General features: G+C 35.1%; 1 protein-coding gene across 1 annotated transcript; it reads left to right on the top strand.

Moving 5' to 3' along the window:
* Positions 1-5083: 5083 nt before the first annotated feature.
* On the top strand, positions 5084-18613 carry LOC125241874. The gene is made up of 5 exons (XM_048150559.1): positions 5084-5253; positions 7131-7321; positions 12187-12356; positions 18117-18283; positions 18356-18613. Exons 2-5 carry the CDS (start codon positions 7153-7155, stop codon positions 18549-18551), a joined length of 702 nt encoding a protein of 233 aa, XP_048006516.1. The 5' UTR covers positions 5084-5253; positions 7131-7152; the 3' UTR covers positions 18552-18613.
* The last annotated feature ends 4157 nt before the right edge of the window (positions 18614-22770 follow it).

Raw genomic sequence — 22770 nt, 5'->3', positions numbered from 1 at the left:
AAAACTATGTCTGTAATTTTATTTATATTTAACACGAATCATGACATTATATGGAAATCGTTTTCACAGAATATATACCTAATTAGCTTGTTTTCTCAATAATGCCAAACTAATTTATTTATACTCCAATGAAGAAAAAACCATAGCTAACAATTGGATGGGTATTTTTTTTTACAGACGGCTTCATCAGCTACACAAAAGATCTGCATTAAATATGTAGTTAAAATATGACGTCCAATCAACTGTTATCATTTTCATTAGTGTATTTAAATTACTTCAGGATTTATACTCTGTGTACTAGAGCCACATATTCATGTAATGCTACGTTTCTCGATCATGTATCTTCAAGACTTACTCAGTCTTAAATTAACTATATTGTACGAAGACAAATATTATATTCAACTTTCAGTAACTAAGATTTGTGTAGAATGTGCATCCAAATTGCAATTACTCAACATTTTTTTTGATTTATTAAATCTAGATTCAGATATATAAGGGTTTTACGTTCAGTCTCAATTCAATCACATTTTTGATTCCTATACTATTATGTTTCAAAAACAAAGTATTCAGTCAAAATAATTTTAATTTTATTTTGACTCCCAGGAAATTACGTAATTTCTTTGAAATCTAACCGGGAAACATACATAATTGGTCCTAACAAATTACATCAAAACGTTAAAAAGTACTTCGTACCGTTAACAATTATTATTCTTTCCATATCTCTTATTTGTATACTTTGTATTTAATCGCATATCCATACTGGATAACTTCTGATACCTTACTACGTAATATTGTCACTTGGCATATTAAATAAATATTTCTACCATGTATTTCCATTTTAATTAAAACTTGTTACTTATGTCAACTTTAAGCTGCTCTGATGTAGGTACTAATTACCCTGTTTAATTTTTTTCAATTAATAACAATAAATCATTAAAATTCCGTTATAGTCGACGATCTCATATTAAAAGACTTAACAATCTTTCTCTCTTAACATTTGACTCCATTCAGAAACTTATACCCAATTTAACTTATCTGCGTAAACATAGCTAACTAACTCAAAAAAAAGATATAGAAGTAGAATCATACCATGCAGCTTTAAAGTTTGGTCACATTGCGTACCTTTACCTACAGTACTACTTTAGGTACAATTTATCATGTGCTTGTTGCTAATGTATTTGCTTTTGGACAAGTGCAAGTGCCTATTAAAGGATCATTACTATCATTAGGTAACGTTTCAGGATGATTATATCACACTTAATCCATGTTTCACTGTGAAACGCATTTATATTAGTTACATTATCGCTATTCGGTCCAATAAAAATCTAAGTAGTTCGTTATGCTTTTCCGAAATAGTTCAAAATTTAGGTTTTGAATTGTAACAAGGCATTGCTTAAAAAAAATCATTTTAACTCCTCTGTCAATCGCAAATTCCTACGGATTAGGAAATATTGGATGTAGGCGTACTCTGCCCCATTCGATTAATATTCTATATCCCTTTGTGCGCATTGTCACACATCTTACATCTACAAAGGTAAAATACAATACAATACACTTTATTGCACACCTCACATTGTTAATCACTTCACTATACTTTCAGTGAGATACTTGAGTTGACCATTCATTAGAATTTTACATTCATTAAAGGCAACAAGGCACCTACGAGTCCTACGACCCAGAATTGTTGTCCAACTTTGCTTTCATAGAATTCGGAAGTGATCAAAATTGATTTCTATTTAACTTGTGACTTGAATGTATTCTTACGTGTTGCGTACTAGTACTTTTTTTTTTGAACAACACAGCTATAGGATACATAAATACCAACGAAGTATTATAAAAAGAATCGTGTATCTAACAGTGATACACAACAAATACACATCATTTCACTACGATCGTGAACTCCGGCGTCATCAAAAATCTGAGTAACTAAACTTACTTCTCGTTAACTCATAACTGCATCGAAAAAATCGAAAGCTAGGTGGACTAAGTAGTTTAATTGTCCATTAATACATTGACATCTATGTATACGATACATGACAGTATCATCGCTATACTGGGTAAACCCGTATGCTTCTCAACCTTAGTTTGGTACATACGTTCAAATTCAACTTTTGACCGTAAAATTATTTGTCGTTTTCAAATAATTTTCAGCAAAACACCTTTTCAAGAGAACAAATGTTCGCTACAAAATTACTTTTTTCTCATTCTTTACATAGTTACATACAAAGCTCATACTTTGTAATTTCAGTTAATCCTCATCGTTGGAATCTAAAATAAATCCAGTTTTGATAGCTAAGCTAGAGCTACACAATATTATTATTGTTCACAGAAAACCAAACACTTTTGGCCATCGTACTAATTGTTGTGAACTATTACTTTCAATATCAACTAACTCGACTCGTGTATATATATATATATAAATACTCCCGGTGTCTGTTATCACCTGACAGTTCTGGTAACTACTAAATTCTTCACTTTATTTATCACTCGCATATTCGTACTGAATATTTTTTTTAATCAATGGCGTATAACTTCACTTTGAAAAACGTCCTTATGCATGTGCAAGTCAATAAAAATATCACTTGAGACGTTTTACTCCCTCGTAATTTCGATATTTAATTATATATACTTTTACGTTCGATTAAATCATCAAATAAAAAATGTAAGCACTCGTCACTTAATTTTCGTAACATTATAAACGTTCTCACAGGATCAAATAAGACGTACGCTCACGTCAACAAAATCAGAAAATCAGACGTACACTCACGTCACTTAGTTTTCAATTTCCTGGACGTTTGCTTACGTCACTTAATTCTTTACGTCCATGACGTACGCTTACGTCACTTGCTTTTCAACATCCATGACGTTCGTCACCCGTGTGGTGACGGGTTAAGAATTTCACCACCCCCTTCCTTCCCGTGGGTGTCGTAGAAGGCGACTGTGGGATATGGGTTAAATTGTGGCGTAGGCGAGAGGCTGGCAACCTGTCACTGCAATGTCACAATTCAACCCCTTATTGCCAAGAGTGGCACTGAAACTTAGTAGTTCATGTGCTCTGCCTACCCCTTTATGGGATACAAGCGTGATTATATGTATGTATGTATGACGTACGCTCACGTCAACAACAAGTTTAGGACGTACGCTCACGTCACTTGATTCTCAACATCCATGACGTACGCTCACGTCAACAATAATCAAGTTTAAGACGTCCGCTCACGTCACTTGATTCTCAACATACATGACGTACGCTCACGTCAACAACAAATTTAGGACGTACGCTCACGTCACTTGATTCTCAACATCCATGACGTACGCTCACGTCAACAATAATCAAGTTTAAGACGTCCGCTCACGTCACTTGATTCTCAACATCCACGACGTACGCTCACGTCAACAAAAATCAAGTTTAAGACGTACGCTCACGTCACTCGATATTCAACATCCACGACGTACGCTCACGTCACTTGATTCTCAACATCCATGACTAATACACAGAATAAACCCTTTTTTTTACTTAACATGTACACTTATAGTCTGTCAACCGGATTATGACTAAAGTATGGTATCCCTATGAAACGACCAAAAAGCAACAATTACGTCAAACAGCCGCAGACGCAATAATTATACCTCAAATTTACACATTGCTGCAACTTTAATATGCATGCCACGGTATTCATTTTTAGTCAAACTTGACTAACAAAGAATTACAACCGTTTGTCTATTTTTCCATAACCATTTCAAGATTTTCTATCAAAATCGCAATTACTATTAATTCTTCTAAAAAATATTAATGTCATATTTATAAATTATTTATTATAGTTCCTTAGTAAATTTAAACAAATATGTTCACGAATAAGATACAACTCAAACGCGAATAATTTAAAACCCAGTGTTGCTAGCCCGGCATTTTTTTTAATTTACCTTTTTTTTGTGACAGGATTGGGTTGACCGTATATAAAAATATTTTAAATTTCTTATGTATCTCATCAAAATAGCCATTATCTTTAGCTCATGGTAACAATAACCCATGATATACAACCGTAATTAAATATTAACGCAGGCGAATTTCCCACAAGAAGTTTGTCGCGCGTCGTCAGTCACATGTTAGGCAACTGCAGCCTGTGTGCGCTCGCGACTTTTAATGAAATCACAACATGAACACTGCAAAAACCCTTTAAGTTTTCAAAATTCACTGAAAAATAATTTTAATTCTCACTAGAACGTTAACTGGAATAATCATTTAAAACTTTATCTTCTTGCTACACTGTCATCCGAGTTTAAATTTTTCATAATCCAAAATGTGTTTACATGATCTATAATTCACCAAAAAAAAATTTTGTAATGAATTTTACAACCGGTAATCAATTATTCGCTTACTAAAACCAACAGGGACTGCACATTACAATAAAATTAAATCTTAAATACAAAATAATACGACGTACTAGTAAATAACTACCTTATTCACTTTGGAGTTTTAAAACTACCTGCAAGTTCATCACGCACTTAATTTTTAAATAGGTACTTACAAATATGGCTTGTAAGTACAATCTCCAGAAAACTTACATCTTGTTATTCACCATAAACTCATTGAATGAAGTACGTTATTGTTAATGTCAAAATAAATCTCAATTTTCTATTGTGGGTAAGTGGTACGTTAACACTTCTGAAATGTGGAGTTTCACCATTATCCTACTCTGAATATTATCTACGCAACAAGGGGTACTCGCAGATATACTTATTTGATTGATCTTTTACGATGTGCTCTCTTCGACCACCTCGACCCAAGTGAACGAGCCGGTCGTGTCTCTCTCCCGTCTTGCCATCGTCCCCACCACTTATTGAACCTACCGCCGTGTTGCCATTAGTATAATTTTATTTTACCAATAACCCGTGTATTTTTAGGGTAACGTAATAATGTTGCCACACTTCAAATGTATTTTACTGTTACCATAAGTGTAATTATAAATAAATCATGACACTCATATGAGTCGGCTGCATGTATTTCTAAAGCTAAAAATAGACAGATATACACTGCAACGCATACATGGGTATTGCTGCGTTCAGTCCTGTTAAATCTCCTTCTCTAGACGGTGTACAATAAGATCCATATGATGAATATTAAATATTAAGATTTTTTTTGTATACCGCCATAAATTACATAGTTCGATATTTTTTTTGTAATATTACGTGATCCACTGGCACAGTGATATAAAACTATATAGTTTGGAAATATAACCCTTATACATTTTTGCGGTAAGTACCTAATATTTATTTATTTATGTGTGGGTGTTAAGGGAAATGTAAAGGACAGTTTTTTTTTATTTATGCCGGAGTTTTTTTTTATTTCATAGTCTGCAACGAAGGAATTTAAATGACTACTAATAGGAGCCAGTTGATTGAGGACTTCCACTTGTAAATTGTAGCCTTGTGAAGTAGGTCACTGGACGCGTTGCAATGCTTTTTAATGGCTCATGTTTAACTGAGCACCAAATTTAGTAAATTTTCACACCAAATAAAATACATTGTAGCACCAATTTTAGTAAATGAGTACTAAAATCAGTACTTATACCAATTTGATGTAAAATGATGTAACTTTTGCTAAATATTTAAGTAATCATTGATTACCCAAAATTTGTGAATGATAGCCAATATTGAAACATCATTTTAATGTGAAACTTAATCGAAAATGTTAACATCTTGCCGTTCTATTAAAGTATATAGCACCCAAAATAATAGTTGTACAAACCTGCTGGCAGCTGTACAATTTTGAGTAACTTTATTTTCGTGCTGAACTAATTTTTTGGTTGCAATGTTTGGGGTAGGTAAGGTAGGACGGTCTCAATCATGGACAGTTTAAGATTTTTTTTTCCTATTTGTGATATTTCACTGATATATGTAAAAATTCTACCGTTAAGCGTGTTAAATCTTGAATGTCTATCCTTGTTTTACATTTTAAGCGTTTTGCAGAATAGATTGCTATTGGTTTCTTTGTAGTTAACAATTTAAAACGAGGTGTTTTTTCTCCAGTCATCGACGGCAGTTTTCCAGTAATGAATCCGCCATTATGGATAGTGAAATAAGTTTAAAATTTTAATTTTAAAGCCAACTGATACTCAATGAGTCAATTTTATATACCCCAAATAAAATTAGTTTGCGTTATTTAACATGAAAGAAGAGACATCACTTACTTAGAATGGGAAACGATCGGGCTGTCAAGAGAGCGTTCTTGGATCGACCGGCTGGTGGTTAATTTAAAAATGTACATATGAATACAGTTTTACTAAGTTTATATTTTCATGGCTGGTGTAAAGTTGAGTGATAGGATCAGAAATAGCGTGATAAGAGAGAAGTGTGGAGTGGATGTAGATGTGGTGACAAAGATTGAGATGGGTATGTTAAGGTGGTTTGGGCATGTAGAGAGGATGGATGAGAGGAGATTGACGAAGAAAGTATATGAAAAAGGAGTAGAAGGGTCAGTTGGTAGTGGAAGACCTAGGCGAACTTTTCTTGATCAAATCGGGGAAATATTGCAAAAAGGCCAGGTCAGAAGTACTCGAAACCGAAGAGCGTGTATGAGAAACGTTATGAAAGTGTGTGAAGCGAAAGTGGTTTGTCAGGATCGTAGTAAATGGAAATCCGTGATCTCTGCCTACCCCTCTGGGAAACAGGCGTGATTGTATGTATGTATATTTTTATTAAAAATAAAATAAAGTATTCTGTCAGCAAAATATCCTATCTATGATATTTAAGGTTCTTTCCCTCCGTGTGGCAAAGCCGTAGGTCACCCTGTATTATGCGAATTAAGAAGAACAACTGGCAGCAGTACCTAAACAGAATGCAAGGAATCATTCTTATTTTTATCTCACGCTCTCGCGGTACTTCATAATCCCTCCTCCCTGCTCCTATTTTATTTTCTGACATTATAGAAAATTTATATAATTTCGTAATTTAATTAACTTCCAGTTAGTAGTTATTACATACATCTGTACTGGGTGCCCTGAAAACCAGTGCGTCTATTAGACACGGTATTCGCTGAGTGGCATCCTATTTGGTGTACTAGTTATTAAGTATTACTTGTTGTTGTTTCTATTTCTGTAGGTAACTAGGTACTCACCTTGATAATTTTTCAGCTAAGAAGATCATAATTTAACCATGGTATTCAAAAGAGTGTGGGACTCCAGCTGTCCTCTTTTATGGGATAAATGGGTAGCCGACGAAATCGTATGGACTATTGAAGATCTTTTACCAGAAGATGACGAACATGCTCTTCAACTCTTGATAGAACAATTTTGCCCGGATGAAAGATTGATTTCTACCCTCGGTATGCCATTTCCATCATCTAGGTCGCTGCAGAGTTTCTAAAATCTAATTATTTTTCGACGCATCAACATCTGGCACCTCCACACGCTTGGTAAACAGTGGCATACAGAGAATACCAAACAAGAAAGACTAACGTGTGGATGGTTTTATGCATAAATGAGAGGTATTCGACAAACTGGCATGTTCAGCAAGCGTGGGAGAGTGCCGAGTTTGTGTTCGGTAGTGTTTGGCTTGTGGTCGGTTTCGTGGGAATATTGCACATTAAACATTAGCAGTTTATCATTATCACTCTTATCACTAAAGTTCATCAAACAGAAATAAGTAGGTAGGGCCGATACAGACGAATTGCAACCCAACTAAAACGTCTAACTGGAAGTATGTTAGCATCACAGCAAATTGAAAAGTTTAAAATTATACTTGATTTTGCTGTTACGTTTCTTTTAATGACCTTGACCAATATAAACTAATTTCCGCTCTAGATATTGGTACCTTATATCAGTCACGCCGACAAAGTGATAAAATAAACGTGGGTAGGTTTTTTTTTTCATTTCAACCCTAACGTGTCATATTGATAACGGTATCTTGAACTTGATGAGTTGAACAGTTTTTGAAAAGCTGTACTAAATAATTTCTGAACTGAGTTTGTAGTTTAACCGTATAATATGCAAGCATTTCTTTGACCCATTCGCTGACACTACGTCGACAGCCGAACTACTGCCGCAGAAAGGACATACCGTATATACTAAGGTGTTACCAATAAATTAGTCACGGATATTTTTACGGCTGGAAGTACTCCGCTCCTGGAGTATAAATAAAATATGTATGAAACATCATACTTTGTTATGTTTTTTTGGAGAAAACTAGGAAACAAATGCGCTATATTGAAACATCCTGTTAATAAAATAATTAAATGAGATTTCTCTAAACACGAGTCAGTGTTAAACATCCTGACAGGCAATTACATTATAGGGGATGGTTATTTAGAAAATAAATTAAAATATATTTTTTAATTAAAACAAAAAAAAAACATAATATGAAAAATTTGTTTTAAAGTGAAAGTTGTTTTAATGTTAATTAACGTCCCTTAAAATATCCGTGACTAATTTGGCAACACCCTATATGTATTTTCAGTGACAGTACATCGACAGGCCAGGCGACTGTCAGCGTAAGGGTTAATCCTAGTTAATTTACATATTTTATTATCTTGAACGTATATACCTTCAAATAACAAAAAATATATTAAAATCGGTTCACGCAATCCAAAATTACCACTGTCTCGTCTAAGAAATGTTAAATGTATATTATTTTATAAGAAAATGTGAATTCATAGCAAAATTTTATGCCCAATATTCCCATGGTATAATGAAATAAAATATTCCGCCCGTGAGCGTATTAATTGTAGCACATTATTACCTCTTCTATTTACCAGATAGTGTGATGAATAATATACATAACCTACTTACTAGGTCAATCACTATTCATATAATATATGTGGGAGTGCACGGGAAAACGTCCCACTTTGTCGATTTATATAAAGCCGCTTTGTCAGTTTATTCATATAAAGATACAAGTAATTCTCGCATTAATCGTAACCAACGAAATGGGTCGTTTTACTAAACACACTCACATATTATTCTTATCTCATTTAACGGAGGACAAGTAGGTACCTACTTATCAAGGAGCATGCGTGTCAATAAGAGTGAGAAGTTTCAACATGCACATAAGTTTTTAACAGTAATTAAGTAAGATTAGATTATCAAATACTTACCTACGTCTTTAAATGTATGATAAGCTTACTTAGTATGACCTTAATTAGTAAGATTAGATTATCAAATAGTTACGTCTTTAAATGTATGATTAAGCTTACTTCAGTATTAACAAACTGTAATATAGCTATGCTTGTAAGAGCGTTTTCACACTGTCCGATCCGATATCGGATAAGAATTAACAGGTATTGGATGTCAGCCCTACATCTGATATCGGATCGAATAATGTGAAAACTCTAACTCTACACTCAGTTCAACCTTACTTGTCCAATCATGTACACAAACACTGCTGGAAAACATTATCTCACTTTTCTCTGGAATTGCATATTAACCATCATTATTATATTAACCATCATTATGTATTATACACTTAAATAAACTCACAAAGTATTGTAATAAATGAAAAAACCACTGAAAAATATAATTTCTAGAACGATTTTCATCAATAATTATAATTACGAACGGATAACATCAAAAACTCCTGACATTACGAAGTCTAAATTGTCTATGAGTCGTAATGTTGGGATGACAACTTATCGTTATGAACGATCGATATTAACGTTTGAGTTTGTATAGCTTGGAAAAAGTGCGTTGATATTAATTACAATAATTTATCAGATTTATTAACCGACTTCTTTACGTTTTATCTCCTACCTCTTTACAATAAATATTTTACTATCAGTATATTTTTTTTTGTTGTATTAATGTTAATGTTAGGTACTATAAAATGAATACTGTACTAGCCTTTTCCATAGGATTGTTGCAAATGTGAGGAAACCTAGTTAAATTTTGGTTTTTATGTAGATATTGTGTGACGTAAAATTAGCAGCGTTTATTTACAAATTATCGGTAATACATCATGTTATCGACATTTCCAATCACTAGTAATTGTCTTTGATCATATTTGACGTTTCGTTTGTTTACATGATAGGACAAGTAAAGATGAACCAACTGTAGACATAACATACCTTCCTACGTCCCTACCCTGTACGAAAGGACAGTATAATTTAAATCAAAAGTTGCTCCAAATTGTTCGTGTAATATTACACACGAGTAGTACGCCAGTTCTGTTTATGTGCGTGCCCATTGAGGATCCACGTTGGAATTTCGAGCTTATGAATGTGTCAGTCTAGAGTAAAAATTTTCAAACGATTGTAAATTCAACCTTTACTTTGTACAAGTTGGCATACAAAAGTTACATTCGGTTAAAGGTGGACCCTCGGTCGTGGTCGCGACTGTCAGTATTCTTGTTTAATAATACAGTTAAAATTTACAACTACTGTAAATGACTACTCTTAGTAAAAGATTTGTAAAACTAAAATCATTAACTGTGACTCCTTTCTGCTAAGTGCTAACTCAATAAGAAAAAGTGGCATGCAAAATGCGGTCCCTCAATTCGCGATAATTTCACACTGAACATACTTATTGCGATCAATTGAGGGACCACAGCATGCCACTTTTTACAAGATTTTATTCAACTTGCCTTGTTAGTATGTTTGGGTCAAAATGTAGAAGCTAAATTAATTTGACCCACTTTCCGGTTTCCGATTGAGGTGAAATTTTACACATATATGTAAATCACATGACAATGCAATATTATGGTAATATCATGGAGCTGATCTGATGATGGAGCAGAAAAGTGGTCATAGGAAGTCTGTTATGAAACATCGTATCCCCATCGAGTAAGGGGTTTTTAGAAAGGTCTCAGAGAGCAGTAGGTGGCTATTGAAAGAAAGGTACAGCAGGCGATAAATGCTTGTGCCAAAAATTATTTTTTTGAAAAAAAAAACTTAAGTATTCTTATTGAGTTCGCGCTTTAGCAGAAAGGAGTCACAATTAATGAAATTAGTTTTACAAATCTTTACCAAGAGTCTTAGTCATTTAGTCAAGCGCTGGTGGCCTAGCGGTAAGAGCGTGCGACTTTCGATCCGGAGGTCGCGGGTTCGAACCCCGGCTCGTACCAATGAGTTTTTCGGAACTTATGTGCGAAATGTCATTTGATATTTGCCAGTCGCTTTTCGGTGAAGGAAAACATCGTAAGGAAACCGAACTAATTCCAATAAGCCTAGTTACCCTTGGGGTTGGAAGGTCAGATGGCAGTCGCTTTCGTAAAACTAGTGCCTACGCTAAATCTTGGGATTAGTTGTCAAAGCGGACCCCAGGCTCCCATGAGCTGTGGCAAATGCCGGGATAACGCAAGGATGATGATGATGAGTCTTAGTCATTTAGAGCAGTTATACATTTTAAGTGTATCATCATTAAATATGGATACCTGACAGTCAAGACTACGACCGAGGGTCCACCTTTAACTGGAGTGACTTATGAGTGCCAACTTTTCAAAATTAACTTTTACTATATACAGTGCCGGCCCGTGCGCTCGATCAGAGTAGAGCGAGTTTGAGTGTCGGCTTGGTGTCGGCGCTCTAGGTAAAAGTTTTTCTGTATAGGAAAAAAAATCGCGAGCGCAGCGAGTGCGAAATTCTTTCCTTAGGCAGTAATATCGGTGTTTTGTCACTGTATGTATGCCCTTCGGTTTCCAAGTGCTTTGAACTTTTCTCATCGTCACGCTTACGCTCCTTTGACTCATACAAAATTGCGCCTCTCTTTACGATTTTGGCGCCCCTATACCATTTGGCGCCTAGAGCGGCCGCTCCACTCGCTCTATCCTTAATCCGGCCCTGACTATATAGATATTTTTAGAATATACACTGACACATTCAAAAGCTCGAAATTCCAACGTGGACTTCCAATGGGCACGCACGTCTTGAATTTGGCTGAACAAGTGGACACGCTGCCGCGTGTCGTATGTAGGCATGTATGATTATATTATTACGTATTCTTATCCCCGTACGGTCATAATTATTAGTTTACGCTCCTTCAACCTATTCGCCACGTCATAATCATAAAGGTAATCATCATCGCCAAGCGACAAATTGCACGGACACAACTGTCAACTTTGTCTTGTCAACTGAAAGCTGAAGGTGTGTAATTAATTTGAATTTTCAGTCTTGATATCAAATCGTTGCGTGTGGGCCACGAAATGTTCTGACTTCATATAGGTCAATGGCGACGAAAATGTTACAAAAGTTCACTTTTCCAGGAATGCATGAAGATCCAGATGCTTTACAGAAGATGGGCGACTTTTGGCGAGATTGTTTATCACAGCGCATGAGCTTAGCTTGCTACAAAACGGTTAAAAAGAATCGGTCCTTGGTGGCGCTTAATGTATGCGTTGTTAAATGCATCGATGACAAAGACAAAACTGGAGACGTAAGTAATTATAATCAAATGTCAGTTAAGGACATACCCAGTGAACAATGGATGTGTGATATTAGCACATTACGATACAAGTGCGGAAAAATGGATCTTAGAAATTACACATTTAACTTTTTTGTTTCATTTCGGATAAGGAGATTGACAATAAAATAAACTTGTTAATAAAGTTTATGTAAGACCTAAGTCAAGTTTAGTGATATTTTCATAAATTTACATATGGAATTTTTCGTTTAAATCTGTTCAGGTATTATTGTAAGCCTCCCCACCCCTTTCAATATCAACAATCACAGGCATCACAGCCTTTGAGCAAAACTAAGTCAATGTTTAGAGCTATGACCACAAGGAGCTATTTATAAGCCTTCGTCATAGATTCAGAATTATTAAGGTGTGCGTGTGGATTGAGTGAGCACCTTCCGAAAATAAAAAAAAATATGCAGGCCCCGTAGCCGAATGGCATTTCTCCGACGCCAAACGAAAGCGATACGCCGCTGGCTCTGTCGCGCCAATACGCAAGCGCGATAGAGATAGATATCTACTAGCGCTTCGTTTCGTTAGCGTTTCGTGAGGGATTGTGCCATTCGGCTAGCCACCCTGATCATTTAGTAAAAGTTCTAAAACAATTGTAAAACGAATCTCTGAATTTGTAAAAAGACAAATCAAAAGATACAGTCATTAACATGTGCTCACTCAGTTCTCACAAACTACCAACGAAAACAGTGAATGTATTCATTTAAAATATGCCAACCTACCTCTATAAATTTTAGATTACCTAGTAGGGTGGAGCGAAAAAACACTTTTCTGGAATTAGCAAACCTAATAGTTATCAATCAATGCCCCTTAGTCTATGAAGCCTTTGTGCAAATTTTCAGCTTTTTAAATCAACATCTTCTGCCTCCGCATTAGGGTTGAAATTTTGAAAATCTCATACAACGCATCGACCATCATCATCATCATCGAACGCTATATCGACTTAATACGTGAGTAACCCGCTTAAAATATTTTTAAATATGTATGAGTCTCACGGGAGTTTTATAGTTAAAATCTCATCATCATCCTCCTTGCGTTATCCCGGCATTTTGCCACGGCTCATGGGAGCCTGGGGTTAAAATAGTTAAAATCTCATACAAACCTAAAAATTCAACTTTCAGATAAAAAAAAATTTCGGCAGTATTATGTTTAGTATATGTTATTGATACATATCATTATGAGAAACTACAAAAAGTTGCGAAAATAGCGTCAAGAATCGCCAAAGTTTGTCTAGTCTCAGTACATTTGCCAAAATAGCCGCTAAAATACTGAAAATTGGCGATTTTTAACGCTATTTTCGCAATTTTTGGTAGTTTCTTGTAATAATATGTATCAATAATGTATACTGAACATAATACTGCCGAAAAACATTTTTTATCTAAAAGTTGAATTTTCAGGTTTGTATGAGATTTTCAAAATTTCAAACCTAATGCGGAGGCAGAAGATGTTGATTTAAAAAGCTGAAAATTTGCACAAAGGCTTCATAGACTAAGAGGCAGTGATTGATAACTATTAGGTTTGCTAATTCCAGAAAAGTGTTTTTTCGCTCCACCCTATTACCTAGTGACTTATTTAATTTTTTACAAATAGTTTCTTATGCTCACTCAATCCTCACACTTTTGAAAAGCCGAATTTTGATGAAAAACATAAGATTTAGACCGCTATTATATGTGTATAGTTTAGTAAAAGTGAAATGGGAATTTGTAAAATACAAATCGAACCACTAACGTGTCAGGTTTTTTTATAATAAATTTTTGTATTATAAGTGCTCACTCAGTCCACACGTTTAGAGAAAGTTAAAAATGTAAATATCTTACGATTTGTAGCACCACAGACACTCGAAAGTACTTCAACGTTTAGTAAAAACTTTTACTAAATATCCACCATCTAATATTTTATATTCGTTGTCTGGTTTTAAAGATATTCAGACATAACTTTTCTCATACAATTGTATCAAGTAGGGTGACCACACTATGTCGGCTCCTGATTTTCCCCGCCTTCCCATTGTCATATTGAGCTTGGGGAGTTTCGTTCAATTTTGATAATAGTTTATATTAAACTAATACCATATTAATTTTCCATCTGCAAACTGTTTTTAGGTTATGTTCTTGGCCTAGTGATGATGTGTATTGTGTAATTTTTATCGACGTCAGGATAATAACCATATCGACATTCATGCATTAAAAAGGACATGAATGATAATTGGTAAGAAACAAAGAATATAATACTTCACTAGTAAGAAACCAGAACCTGGTAATCTAATCGCGCTAACAGATGAGCGTACCGGATTTGTAAGTGGGAGCGAGAAATACTTACTTACAAATCCGGTTAACTATTATCAAAATTGAACGAAACTCGTCCCCAATCTCAATATGACAATGGGAAGGCGGGGAAAATCAGGAGCCGACATAGTGTGGTCACCCTACTTGATACATTTGTATGAGAAAAGTTATGTCTCAATATGTTTAAAACCAGACAACGAATATAAAATATTAGATGGTGGATATTTAGTAAAAATTTTTACTAAATGTTGAAGTACTTTCGAGTGTCTGTGGTGCTACAAATCGTAAGATATTTACATTTTTAACTTTCTCAAAACGTGTGGACTGAGTAAACACTTACAAAAATTTATTATAAAAAAACCTGCGTTAGTGGTTCGATTTGTATTTTACAAATTCCCATTTCACTTTTACTAAACTATACACATATAATAGCGGTCTAAATCTTATGTTTTTCATCAAAATTCGGCTTTTCAAAAGTGTGAGGATTGAGTGAGCATAAGAAACTATTTGTAAAAAATTAAATACGTCACTAGGTAATCTAAAATTTATAGAGGTAGGTTGGCATATTTTTTACTAAATGTTAGTATATAAATATTATATGTTAAATGAATACATTCACTGTTTTCGTCGGTAGTTTGTGACAACTGAGTGAGCACATGTTAATGACTGTATCTTTTGATTTATCTTTTTACCAATTCAGAGATTCGTTTTACAATTGTTTTAGAACTTTTACTAATAGTCTAAGATCCGTACTTAAGCTCGATCTTCACCGACGTGTTAACCAGATGAAAATAATATTTTATTAAATAAAATAAGTTTCTGAACATGTCTTACTATGGCAACCTCAATAAAAGTGGTCAAGAATATTTTTTTAAAATCTTTGAAAAATTAATATTTTTAACTAATTTCGCCGACGTGTTTATCAAATGAAACAAACTCCAGTAGAAAGTGTACTCTATACACATTATGCAGCACCTCAGTTGCCTACCTTTTTTTGGTCCCTAAGACCTGGCAGCCGCTGTCAAACAGGTAAGTTGATGGTAGTCGTTGCACCCTTTTGTTAACCAATCCGGGCTAGTCTTAAAATGAGGTCAACTTATTAACAAATGAAGTAGAATAAGGTTGCCTGAGAAAAATTGGTCATAAATCCTAGTTGCCATGCAGGCTTTTAAGTTGAAAAATTCGGAGCGAGCAAAAATCCAAGACAAAGAGAAGTTGCGCGTACTTACTCATCGTGATGATAGAAAAGGATACCACGCACCCACTAATTGTGAGAGAGTGCACGTTGAATTACATAGAAACACGAATAGTCAATTCCTGGAACTTGCGGGCGTAACACACCGGCGTTGGGCCCACTTGCACCAACCACTTAACTCAGGGTTAGTGGGCTGTCATCTGTCGAAGTCCGTAATAAAATGGTGGGTTGATCCTCGGGTTCACCCTCTATTTTCGTTGGTGCAAGTGTCCCTAGTTGGATTTATAATCTTCATCACATCGGTGCGTCCCAATCGCACTTACAAGTAGTTCGAAAAGGATGGCAAATCTATGTAAATATCAACTATCTTAGCAATAGTATGGACTTTGGATTATGTCAAATGGACTCCTTTCTAAAGAAGAATTTTGTGTCATTAGCTCTTAAAATTGATTGTGTGTTGTAAGATACATTTCACCAAGCTTATTTTAGCTTGGTTTCCATGTTAGTTGTTCGTATCTATCACGTTGAGTATAGCGACCTCTTAGTACTAGAGCCCACGACCAAAACCATGTCTCATAGCAATACGGCAAAAACCCTATAAAATCGTTAGATTGTATGATTCTGAACCCGACTAGGTGTGTAGTAACGGTCGAAAGTGTAGCAACTGCGTGGGAGGCCATTTCTGCTGTGTCAAAAAAAAAGGCAGTCGGTATTATAGCAATACGTCTGATAGTGAAAATGTACATAGATTTTGTAATTGTATTACGAAAAAGTTTGTTTTCAGACATTTTGCGCGTAGCACATAGCCTGAGCGCATTTTTGAAAATGTCAACAAATTTAGCCGACCTGTATCATAGCAATACGGATAATTTTTTTTTTAACTTTTCGTATTGCTGCCATGATTACCAAAAACCTGTTTTCAGACACTTTAAGTGTAGCATATACTCCCAAAAACGAAAATAACGTTTCGGAGTCGCCTGGCCGACGCCTCTGTTAAATGTTTTTTTAAATTTACAGCCTTCATAGATATTCAAGAATCTCTCTTGTCTATTATATGTACTTTGACAGATGACAGATGTCATTACTTATTACGACGTCGAGGGTGATTTCGAAGACGACGATTCCGAATCCGACAGCGATTGAATACGAGAATATTTTGTAACTTTGAATAAACCGTTTTTTTTTTCAACTTCATCCCAGTTTCCTTTTGTGCGATTTATTTCAGTCCTGCAACTTCAATGTTACGGTTTCGGGTAAATTCTTTGTTAATTATCATCTAATAAATTCAGGGTCGCAACGTATTCATTGGTTTGTAACAGAGAATTCAAGATGCCTCAATACGATTTTTAAATGATATCTGAGTATCGAAAAGTTGTCTGATAGAGAAGGTGCTACACTTAATTTGTCTGATATAAATTTTTTGCACATGTGGACAACTTATTTTATCATGTCCAACAATTTTCAGACATATTGCTATGATACCGATCGGTAAAATTTGTTAACATTTTCAAAACGGTCTCAAAATTTAATGCGTTCACATTTCCGTCTGAAAATTGTTTTGTTCGCATCAAATAACCAAAATTTACTAATAAAAAAGATTTTCAGACGTATTGCTATGAGACATTTTTTTTGTCTCATTTTTAATTTTTTTAAGTGATTTTACGGGTTTGCGCTACACCACTAACGTCTGAAAAATATGTTTCCGGTATCTCAGAACTATCATTCAACTACAGTCTGCAAATCAGACATATTGCTATGATGCAGTTCGGTAAAATTCTTTGAAAATTTTGAAAATACGGTCAGATCAAACGCTACGCGGAAAATGTCTGATATTGGTATTTTCGAGTTCAGGATAATCGTATCTATCGATTTGATGCGGTTTTGGCTGTATTGCTATGAGACAAAAATTTTGGTCGTGGGCTCGTACTATCTCTCTGTCTTGACTTTTGCTCGCTCCGAATTTTTCAACTTAAAAGCCTGGCAACTAGGATTTATGACCAATTTTTCTCAGGCAACCTTATACTACTTTATTTGTAATTAAGTTGGCCTCATTTTAAGATTAGCCCGGATTGGATAACAAAAGGGTGCAACTACTACCATCAACTTACCTGTTTGACAGCGGCTGCCAGGTCTTAGGGACCAAAAAAAGGTAGGCAACTGAGGTGCTGCATAATGTGTACAGAGTACACTTTCTACTGGAGTTTGTTTCATTTGGTAAACACTTCGGCGAAATTAGTATGTATGTTTCAGATAGGAAAGGGCAAGTTTGCTGATCTTCTTAATACGCTAACATACCTAGATAGAAATTACGACGCTTTTAAAGATCTGGGAGTCGACAAGTTCTTGTATGGTCTCGGCTTGCTGGTAACAAGGGAAAACAGAGGGCAAAAACTGGGATCGAAGTTACTTGCTGCAAGGTATGTGATATCTTTCCTTTCCCTAGTTTTTCGATTATCACCGCAACAGCCTGATAAAACGTTTTATTCTAGATTACCCATGTGCCAAAAATTTGGCTTAACTGCAACGTCAACATTGTTTACCGGCGACGCCTCGCAGAAGACTGCTGCACTATGTGGATTTAAAACGGATTTCGAAGTTACCCTTGGAAAACTCGCAGAAAACGGTTTACCGTATCCAAAAGGCGACGAGAGGGCTATTAAAATAATGTCAAAAAAATATCATTAAAATGGTCTTTATTGTTATGGCTATATTGCATTGTATAGAGGTACAATAAACTAATCAATTCATACACTTACTTACCTAAACGTTCAACCCTTTAACGAACAAGAAAAAATCGTGAGTCGCTAATAATACAAAACGATAATCTTACAGCGTGGTCATTTTTGAGACCTGTGCACTTTATCTTGTACTAAAATGAACTTTGTTAATCTATAAATATAAATAATTTTTAACGTATATTAAGTGGCCAGTTTTAGGTTCAGTCGAGTTCATAAATATGTGTACATTTTTTCACCTTATTGTAACGAGTTAAGGTGAAGAAATGTACACATATATTTATGAACCCGACTGTACTAAAATTGGCCAGTTACTAGAAATTTACCCTACGAGTAAGTAGGTAGTTTTTTTGTTACTAATAACATTTAAGTTAGTTATTACATAACATATACATTACATTTCTTAAGTTAACTCTACACTGTAGGTATCTTGCTTATATTTCGATTTTAAAATGTTTTATGTCTCATTCTCTGCCTCTATAAAATGTCTGTAATTTTTTTCAGAATTCGGAATTTCGATTAGTCATACAAAATGCTCTTGGTCCCCGTCCGTTGCCAAGTTACACAACCAGCACTGGGAGAGGACAAATTATTCCTACTTCAAAACCGGGTATTGTAATAGGAATTTTCTATGTGCGTTCCTATTGAGGGCCCATGTTGGAATTTCGAGCTTTTGAACGTGTCAGTCTTCAGTAAAAGTTCTCAAACGATTGTAAATTCAGCCAATAATTTGTAAAAGTAGGCACTCAAAAGTTACATTCGGTTAAAGGTGGACCCTCGGTCGTGCATGTCATATTTAATAATCCACTCCAAATTAATAACCAATACGAAAAAAACCGGCCAAGAGCGTGTCGGGCCACGCTCAGTGTAGGGTTCCGTAGTTTTCCGTATTTTTCTCAAAACTTACTGAACCTATCAAGTTCAAAACAATTTTCCTAGAAAGTCTTTATAAAGTTCTACTTTTGTGATTTTTTTCATATTTTTTAAACATATGGTTCAAAAGGCGGGGGACACACTTTTTTTCCTTTAGGAGCGATTATTTCCGAAAATATTAATATTATCAAAAAACGGTATTAGTAAACCCTTATTCATTTTTAAATACCTATCCAACAATATATCACACGTTGGAGTTGAAATGAAAAAAAAAAATCAGTCCCCACTTTACATGTAGGGGGGGTGGGTACCCTAACAAAACATTTTTTTTTCACTTTTTATTTTACCACTTTGTCGGCGTGATTGATATACATATTGGTACCAAATTTCAGCTTTCTAGTGCTAACGGTTACTGAGGTTATCCGCGGACGGACGGACGGACAGACATACATGGCGAAACTATAAGGGTTCCTAGTTGACTACGGAACCCTAAAAATGGCATGCAGGATGTGGTCCCTCAATTGATCGCGATAAGTTCACATTAAGAGAGAACAATAGTATTATTTTTAAAATAAAGGTATGACTGAGAGAGTACTCAAATTTTAAATTCAAGCTTTAGTTTGTAAAAAATGCCATTCAAAAGTTTCAAATGAGTAAATGTTTGTCATAAAAATAAATCAATTTACGTAACATTTGGGTCATTTGGTAGTTAAATAGACAATTGCTATAGTCTACTCTTTAGTAAAAAATATTTAATAAATCTTGCTCCATCGAACAGTGAAAACAAATGAAACGTTTTAGTTAAAATAATAGTCAAACGCCTGCGAAGAAATACTACCGACCAGGTGACTACAGATTAGGATTTTGTTGGATAATTAAATAATAGAGGAGTGTCTTTTCAAAAGGACTTATTTCTATAAGTCAACAAGGGTTATTTCTCTAGGACGACATACATAAAAATAACCTCTGTTGACTTAGAGAAATAAGTCCTTTTGAAAAGACACTCCTCAATAGTACAGATTACGTCAGATGCCGGGAAAGAAGGGCTTACAGGCTGAGAAGGTACATCCGGCTTAAATCCACATCCACACCACCATTACTTGAAAAATAAATATTTCATTTTCATAAATATCACAGAGGAAAAGTTTTCATAAACAAATCGCAATTTCGGGCTTGTGCTTAACTACAAAACGTGTAATAAAAGTGTAACCGTTAATTTATATTAAGAGCGCTTTCAAAAAATCTGCTTGCTCGCATTTCGACGCCGGCGGCGCTGGCGTGCGCCTGTGTGCAGACGCACGGACTAACCATTATTGATACTTGCGTAAAAACACCACCATATATATTACATATTTGCATACATGATTTCGTGCATAAATACTTGACCTTTTAGTTTAATTATTAAACTTATCACAGTTTTTTTCATTAAAACGTGTGTAGCCTTGGAAGAAATAAATTAAAAAACTTTTATAATATAATAAATTGTGTATATAATATTGTCTTCTGTCACCGCGATAGTTACTCATGAAATAAATTTATGGAATCAGATTATATCGCGTATAATGAATATAATCCGTTTTCTTAGTTTTATTTTATTTTGTATATGATATGTTTTCTAGGTTCTTTTCGGTGAAGGAAAACATCGTGAGGAAACCGGACTTATTCCAATAAGGTCTAGTTTACCCTTTGGGTTGAAAGGTCAGATGGCAGTCGCTTTCGTAAAAACTAGTGCCTACGCCAAATCTTGGGATTAGTTGTCAAAGTGGACCGCAGGCTCCCATGAGCCGTGGCAAATGCCGGGATAACGCAAGGAAGATGATGATGTTTTCTAGGTACATATACAGAGTGGGGCCTGTAACAAAGGCGAAGAATTGAACTCTAGGCTATTCTCCTTAAGCCGTTTTCACACTATCCGATCCGATATCGGATGTCGGAAGCTTTTCAATAGAAAAAATCCAAGATGGCGCCTGTAATGTATGGGATATCGGTCCGACATCCCGGATCGGATAATGTGAAAACGCACTTATACTGATCAACATTTGTTCGGCGACTTTTAAAAATAACTTGTATTTTGATTTTTATCACCCTTGAAAGTTTTTTCTAAGAGGTAATGTATTGCGAATTCTGTTAAGTCTAAAGTGTGACAGACAACGTCAATGACAACAATAACGGCGTACATTGAAGCTAATATTTATTTTGTATGAAAAATTAAAAATTTAAAGACTTCATAATTTTTAAAAGTCACTGAATAAATGTTGATCAGTATAAGGAGAATGGCCTACAGTTCAATTCTTCGCCTTTGTTACAGGCCCCACTCTGTATATAATGGAACTAAGATCGGTTTTCTTTAATTTTAAGTAGTTTTTTTTATATTTAAAATGTAAGAGTTTTGACTTTTGAATGATTCACGGTTATTTTCATTAGACTTATATTCACGGTCTATATCCCGGTCAATATAAGTTTAATATTTAAAATGTGTTTTTAGGGTTTCGTAGTCAACTAGGAACCCTTATAGTTTCGCCATGTCTGTCTGTCTGTCCCTCCGTCCGTCCGTCCGTCCGCGGATAATCTCAGTGACCGTTAGAACTAGAGAGCTGAAATTTGGTACCAATATGTATATCAGTCACGCCGACAAAGTGCAAAAATAAAAAGTGGAAAAAATGTTTTATTAGGGTACCCCCTACACGTACCTAAAGTAGGGAGTGTTTTTTTTTTCATTTCAACCCTAATGTATGATTTATTGTTGGATAGGTATTTAAAAATGAATTACTGAAATCGTTTTTTGATAATATTAATATTTTCGGGAATAATCGCTCCTAAAGAAAAAAAAAGTGTGTCCCCCCCCCCCCTCTAACTTTTTAACCATATATTTAAAAAATATTTAAAAATCACAAAAGTAGAACTTTATAAACTTTCTAGGAAAACTGTTTTGAACTTGATAGGTTCTGTAGTTTTTGAAAAATATGGAAAACTACGGAAGAGCCGAGCGGCTATTTACCAACGCGGCTTTAAAAACCGGCCGAGAGCGTGTCGGGCCACGCTCAGTGTAGGCACTGAGCGTGACCCGACACGCTCTCGGCCGGTTTTTAAATATTATGTTGTTTTAATTGCATGGAGCACAGGAAGGTCCACATCTATGTATTGGTTTTTTGTAAGGAAATACAACTCTACGCTACGCCTACCTGCTTTAGTTGACTGTTGACACACTGAGACAGTGGATGCGCCAGAGTATAAAAGAGTGATTACCATCTCTTGGCAAAGATCTTGTTGAGACGAATCAAACGAACCCAAACACG

The sequence above is a fragment of the Leguminivora glycinivorella genome, chromosome Z (genome assembly GCF_023078275.1).
Source record: "Leguminivora glycinivorella isolate SPB_JAAS2020 chromosome Z, LegGlyc_1.1, whole genome shotgun sequence".
Taxonomy (NCBI): Eukaryota; Metazoa; Arthropoda; class Insecta; order Lepidoptera; family Tortricidae; genus Leguminivora; species Leguminivora glycinivorella.
Note: the sequence above shows the minus strand (reverse complement) of the source record. Positions and strands in the feature narration are given on the sequence as shown.